This window comes from Molothrus ater, chromosome 1, assembly GCF_012460135.2.
Source record: "Molothrus ater isolate BHLD 08-10-18 breed brown headed cowbird chromosome 1, BPBGC_Mater_1.1, whole genome shotgun sequence".
NCBI classification, from domain to species: domain Eukaryota; kingdom Metazoa; phylum Chordata; class Aves; order Passeriformes; family Icteridae; genus Molothrus; species Molothrus ater.
Window position 1 is genome coordinate 25020962 of NC_050478.2, and position 6919 is coordinate 25027880.

At 46.0% G+C, this 6919-nt stretch overlaps 1 protein-coding gene across 6 annotated transcripts in view; it reads right to left on the minus strand.

Annotated features, from left to right (window-relative positions):
- Positions 1-6670, minus strand: part of SGCE (sarcoglycan epsilon) — a 32965-nt gene extending 26295 nt beyond the window's left edge. For all 6 annotated transcript variants that reach the window (XM_036406797.2, XM_036406794.2, XM_036406795.2 and 3 more), the window contains exon 1: positions 6489-6670. In XM_036406797.2, coding sequence (XP_036262690.1) covers positions 6489-6597 — 109 coding nt within the window. In that variant the 5' untranslated portion in view covers positions 6598-6670. The remainder of the gene's footprint in view (positions 1-6488) is intronic.
- Between the last annotated feature and the right edge of the window lie 249 nt (positions 6671-6919).

Here is a 6919-nt window from a genome sequence, read left to right on the forward strand (position 1 = left end):
ATGTATCTTTTTTGACACTTTTGGTGAGCCCACAAGTTTTTCCTGATAAAGACAGCACTAATAACATTACCCTTAGCTATACAGCTTGTCAGTTAACACTTCAATTGAAAAGTAAATACTAAATCATTTTAGCACATTTAAATGCAATTTAAAAAATAGAAAAAATAAAGAGAAGTTCCACAATGTGTTTTTCAATATAAATGGTCAGTAAGTGTCTTTCATTTGGGTTCCAAGTTGTGCTAGGTTTGGCTGTGTGGATTGAAGAAGTCACCTGTCTACCTCTCCATGCTATGCTGCATTTCACAGGGGAACTGAAAAAGCAACCAATATGCCTGTTTTCAGATCCTAGAGTTTATAGTGTGATGTTTTCATATATATCACCACTGAATTGATTTCAAATGACAGATGTGAAAAGCTAGAGAATAGGGCTGCTAAAAAGCTAATCTGTTATATAAGTTTTCTGGCAGGTCTCACAAAGTTTTGGCATTAGCCTTATGTAACTGGGGTGGAAGAAAGAGAGGCAGGAGAGAGATGGAGATGGGGAGACAAAGAATGACTTGTATGTATCAAATATACTGATAGAATTTGCAGGTAAAAACAAAGGCCAGGAGACTGACAAATAATAGAGATGACAGAACAGTCTGCATTGTCTGTGAAAAAGTGATCAGTGATGTGCAGTTCAGTAGACTAGAATGTAACTGCACAGTAGGAACAAAGGCATCAGCATGCCAAACACATACTGTGAGCACACAATTCAGGGATGCTCAGCTTGGGTAACAACCTAGAGATGTAAGTCAGGTTGAACAGAGCTTTCACCAGAACACTGGCAGAACAGCTGACATGTAAACAGCAACATCAAGGAGGAACAGGCAGACTTTATTTTTGTACTTGACACAGATATGATCACTGTTCAAATGCCCTGTCTAGCAGAGCCTTCAAGAAGCAACTGACAACACCAGGAAGGCTCTGGGAAGATCTGAATACGATTAAAAGATGACAAAAGAGACCTTATACTACAGAATGCAGGGATTCAAACTATGCATTTTATCAAAGAGACAGTTTAGAATTAATTTAATCAGCCTTGTACTCCCGATGAAAAGAATGTTAATAGTGTCAGGCTCTTCAGTCTGTTACACATGTTGCCACAGTTGCTGGAGAAGCCACCACTGCCTTCAACAGCAGGAGTATTTCATAGCCCTGTGCCTGGGACTTGAATATGCCCAGGTGAAGCATATCACAGCTGTTTCTTCTTTCTCCAATTATGTTTTCTTTAAATTATACCTTAATTATAATTGTGTTGGTTATAAATAAAAATCGCTTTTTTATTAATTTATGCTCTTTTTTTCCCCTTTTAAAGTATATTTGCATAATATTTAACAACCGAATATTTAACAGAGTGGATACCCACAACAATTTCTGACCACACAACAATCAGAAAAGGACATGAGTATGGTGGACCAATTTCACCTTCCCCATTCCTTTACTGCACTCTGACCTCCAAGCAGTATCCTGCACCTCTACCTATCCTCTTATTCCTTCTTTGAAGTAGGATCTCAAGCCCATCTCTCCTACTATTAAAGCAGCACACAGCTCAAACTATCAAACCCGGCCTCTTCCCCGTCTCTCCTACACCTCCACCTTGCCCTGGGACCTGACATAAACACATGCTTGCTGCTTTGATGCCACAGACCAGGGCCTCTGGCCATGCTTACACTGCCCCTTACTCTCTTACAGCACAACCCCACTGCAAAAAGCTACCCTTGCACTCCTCTACTGCATATCCCATGTGGCTCAGTCCTCCTTTCTCTGAATTCTGAGCTGGAAGTGCAGATTCATACACAGCACATTTTTCTGAAGGACTGCTGAGAACCACACAGCAGAACAATTAGAAAATGACACCATAAGTTGAAGTGAAACATCTGTGAAGAGAGAACCACCTGCAAGGTGCATAGCCCACAGCTGAAATCAGAGGTTGTAGCCAGGCAGTTACTGAGGATCCACTGGTGTCTGCACTGGATACTTGCCCAGCTGGTCACATCATCCACTAAAGGAGGCAGAAGTTGCAGCACCCACCTACTCTCCCTTCTCTTCCAACTTCCACACAATGTCCTCTTGCCTACTAGCTAGTACGTGGCAGAAATTTACTATTAATTAGAAGGGATTCTCTCAGTGGAAATTCACATTGAAACTGGATATGTTCTAACCCTTTTCAACAACAGCTACTACGTAAGAAACAGGAATTAATTTGTATTAGTTCTCCATTGCAGATTGCTCAGGTCCCTCTACATTCAAGCTGTTTAAAAGTCCAAATCAACCCCAGGAATGTTTCTCGGCTCCATTCTTATTAATCTTTGTTCAGTAGGTTTTCCATCTGTTTCTGTGCTATCCACTGATTACTGTAACATCTGAACATTTCTCCTAAATCATTTAAGTAATGTAACCAAATAAAGCATTTATCAGTCCCACTGTTAAACTTCAGCATTAGCATTCATGGGAATGCTACAAATTAACTACTTGGAGAACAAAACCCTCATGATTTATTAACGGTAGTATCTACCTACCACCATTCTCCCTCCTACTGCAGGCCTAACAAGAGAAAACTTTCCACGAAGGTGAGGAAAACATTGTCAGTTCCTGTGGTTCCAGCCCAAGTGTAACCAAGGGGGTATGAGCAGGCCACCCTGGTGGCCTGCTATTCCAGGATGTCTCACACATTTCTATCATCTTTTGATATGAACTATCAGGGTATCCCTGCAATTGCATTCCAAATTTCAGAGGTGGCAATTGCTCTGAAAGACTAAGGAATTCAGAAAAGTCATTGGTTTCAATACACTAAGATTTCTGTTTGCTCAGTAGGTTGTTCTTTCTAACTTCTCATTTTCATAGCTTGGACTGTCACTAAAATAACCTACATTTAAAAGACATTTTGGCTGTTTGTGTTGCAATTGTAACAACATTTAGATACAGGTTCAAATTCCTATGGAAGTAATCAAAACCAGCAACTCTCTTCTTTCATCTAGAAGTCTGCCAAGTGAGATACTCTACACTCAGTGACTACTGTAAATTTATCACCCTCTATCCAGGAAGAATTCAAAAGCTCTTCAGATACTGAAAAAAAAAGATACTCTTGTCTAAGCTTTAAATAACTTTTTTCTTTGATTGGAAATAATGTTTCTTCTAAAGAAAGGGTTTTACTTCAGTGACTGCAATTCCTGAAGTACTTTAATGAACTTCCAACCAAATCTAAAAACATTAAGGAGCAAAAATAAGCCTCTTTACACACTGAACAGTTACATATTCTGCCATAAAGCTGACTTCTTATTGTCTGGCTTTAGGACCTCCAAGATGTCTCCATGTACTGCCTATAAATAATATGTTTCTGTAATGAAAAGCATATTAATGGAACAGCTACCTTTCCCCTCCTGTAATTACTTATTCAAGTAAGTACCTATTGACAGTAGATTGTATTGACCTGGCTCAGATTAGTAGTACAGGCAGCATCTTCACAGGCAGGCAGGCAGACATCCAGAGACTCTCTGAAGGAAACCTGCTTCTCTGCCCTTATGCTTGCACCCACAACAGGAACAAGGGCAGGTGTGCTGTGGTGTTAGCTTGAAAACACCAGACCATCTGTGAAATGTTCCGCCTCCTTGCACAGGGCGCGGCTCAGCAGAGGAGTGCTGCCAACAGCACTTCTGCTGTCAACAGCAGGGCAAGGGCAGGGATCTGGTTCAGCCTCCTGTATCCCGCCCCAGGCAGTGATTTCACAGCTGTTCTAAATGGGCATGTCTGCAGCCCTGCTCAAAAGGGGCATTCCCGGCACATTCTTCATCGCCCGGCACACACCAGTGGAAACAATCCCAAACCAGTCCTGGGCAGCCCTTACACTTCAGTGAACTATTTTTGTGGGTTGACTAGTTTTGAGCAAGGTGACCCAATCCACAGTATCACTGTACTAGTTTATTTGTCACCAGGGAAAGCAGCAAATAATCCCTAGCTGTGCAAGGGATGGAGAATGCTTTCTGGCAGCAGTGCAGCCTTATGACAAATTAATGTGACCACATAACCACAGCTTGCAAAGTGAGAACTAATGAGCTTCTTCCGTACTTTGACCCTTTTATAGGAAAAGAAGAATGCAATTCCATTTCTCTACAACAAATGAAACAGGGGTTCCAGGGACAACATGGGCACTGACAACTAATTCTAAGTGCAGAAATACAGGGCAAAACCACTGGCCACAGTCACTCAAAAGAAGTGTTGATACCCACTCTCTCTGCAGATACACAATATGGGGGCAACTCATTGCTCTGCCAAACTAATATGACAGAGAGCTCTACTAGTGTAACTGAGCAAACTTCTAGGAAGTCTGTTACTACAAAGCTAGAATCAAAGAACACCTAACTAGTTTCTAGTAGAAATGCTTAATCCTATATATCACTTCTCACAATGAAGTCCCATGTTTTCCTAGCAGTGGAGCATCATCAGCTTGCATTTGGGAGTCAATACCTTCAATTTTAGTACTATACCAGACCCCTAGGAGCAACTGAAATCACTCTTACAACCTTTAAATTCGTAATTCTTGTGAAATTCCCAGATGATGAAATAATGTTTTGCCTCAAGGAGGATAGGGAGAAGTGAGAGGCAGACAACCCTTCTGACTTCTGACAGCAGTTATCCTCCTCCAGAAAGCCTTTTGTCATGCATTTTTAAGAAATGCAAAAATCATAAGTCAACTTTCTTTGGTAGATCAAGCACTACAACACAAATGGGAAAAACTAATCCATATTAGTTGAGGAAAACTGAAAGAAATCTATTTACAAGTCCTGTGCTACTTCTCACATGCCATTTTGTCTGTCAGATATCTCTTGCTTTGTTAAGTAATGCTGCAGTACTGTAAAGTTTACAGGACTCAAAAGAATGGATTTTCATGCTAGGCAATGCATCTTGGAGCAGCAGACGAGGTTGGAACTTCTTTACTTAAGGAGAATGGAGGGGAGCTCAGGTGAGCTCCTGGGACAGCTTCATTCAGATCAGGAGCATACTACAAATCTCCACAAATTTTATCTAGATATCTCTTAAAAGAATGTAACTGAACTAAAAGAAACATGAACTAAAGTTCATGCCTCCTTTTTTACATCAGTTTCAGACCACATATTCTTCTGGTTTAACTAATGGCATCTCATTGAACCAACCTTAGAAAGGTCTAAGTGGAAAAGTTATCATCATGAAAAAACCTTAAGACCTCTTCCCTTACCATGTAGCCTGGGAAGGACTTGTGGATTAAGCTCACAACTCAGTTTCTTGTAGGTCATTTAGTTGACCTTTGTAAAATACATTATTTCAGTTGATACTGAAACCTTATTCTCAATTGTCCTAGTTCTTCCTTAGTTGCTATCCCACAATCAGTCATGGAGGGGAAGGCGGAAGAGGTAGGAAAAATTTCCGCATAAGGGAAAAGCAGTCTTGTCTTGCATCTAACAAATGAAGTTTTATCCTCACATTGAACAACTTTACACTTAAGTTCTCACCACATCTTTAATATATCCAGTGCCTCATGTCAATTCTGTGGCTAATAACCTATGACAAGTATAGTCATAAGTAAAAGAAGTACTAGGAGATTCAAGAGGATTCAGAGCAGACTGCTTGCCGATAACACATCACTGACCTCTCTGAACTCAAAATAACTCAAAATAACAGATTTCTTGCTGTTAACTTACTCTTAGTGTAACAAGTTTCACAAAGGCAGTCCTGTGGCTGGGCTGCTATTAAGTGTTGGCTGTTTGGTGTATTTCACTGTGAAGAACCTGCAGGGGAAAAACCTGCATGAAAGCTATTATTTAGCTTTTAGGGACCAGGATCAAGACTTTTTCTGAATTTCTAATTCTGGCTCGGCTGGACTAAGTGGTCAAGATGGGAAATAACGGAGAAGAAGGGCAAACAAAAGACACCCCCGTACACACAACAGCCCGTCTCTCGCGTCAGGCACCAGGTCGAGGGACCGGAGGAGCGCAGCGGGCCCGGCCCAGTCCCCGAGAACGGAGGCTCCCGCGCCATCCAGCGGCTCTGAGCCAGGCCTGGCTCCCGCGCCCTCCGGCACTCCCGCTCCGGCCTCACTCACCGCCCCCGGGCTCCCTCAGCCCGGGCCCCCGCCGCGCCCGCCGTGCCGGGAGGGGCTGTGGCGGTCCCGGGGCGGGGGCGCGCAGGCCGCCATCCCCGCGCCGCCTGTGGAGCGTCCCCCGGGAGCCGCCGGAGCCGCGGCACGGGGAGATGCTGGGACAGCCCGGCCCCCGCACTGACAGGGGGCACGGAGCAGCGGGAGTGGGGCGCGCAGCCAGCCGCAGCCGGAGGGCGAGGCGGGGAGGCGGTTCCGCGGGGAGGGGACGCGAAGCCCAAGCAGAGGCAGAGGCAGAGGCAGAGCCGCGGCGCAGGCCGGCCGCTGCCGGCGGGGCCCGCCACCGCTCGCCACGGGGAGACGCGCCGTGACCGACCTGTCAGCAGGAGCGTGGTGAGGGCGCTGTGCGGCCACGGTCCCGCCGCGCAGCACCGCATCGCTCCCCGCTCCTCCGCCTGCTGCTGCCGACACCACCGCCGCCGCATCCTCTACGCCGCCAAGTACCGCTACTCCTGCCGCCGCCGCTGCCGCCGCCTCGCCCCGCGGCGGCCGCAGCATCCTCCCCTTCCCACCCCGCTCCTCCCCGCCCCGCCCCGGCCGCCGTCTCCAGGCAGCGCGGCCGGGAAATGCCGGGCATGCCGGGAGGAGCCGCTCGCCGCCATGGCGGGGTGGGCACGGGGAGCGGAGCTGCTCGGTGCTGGCTCCGCAGGGAGCTGGCTCCGCGGGACAAGGTTCCCCTCAGGGCGGGGGCAGAGCGGCTGTGGCCCCGGCGGAGGCTGGGGCTGCCCCGCCTGCCCCGCGGTGCAC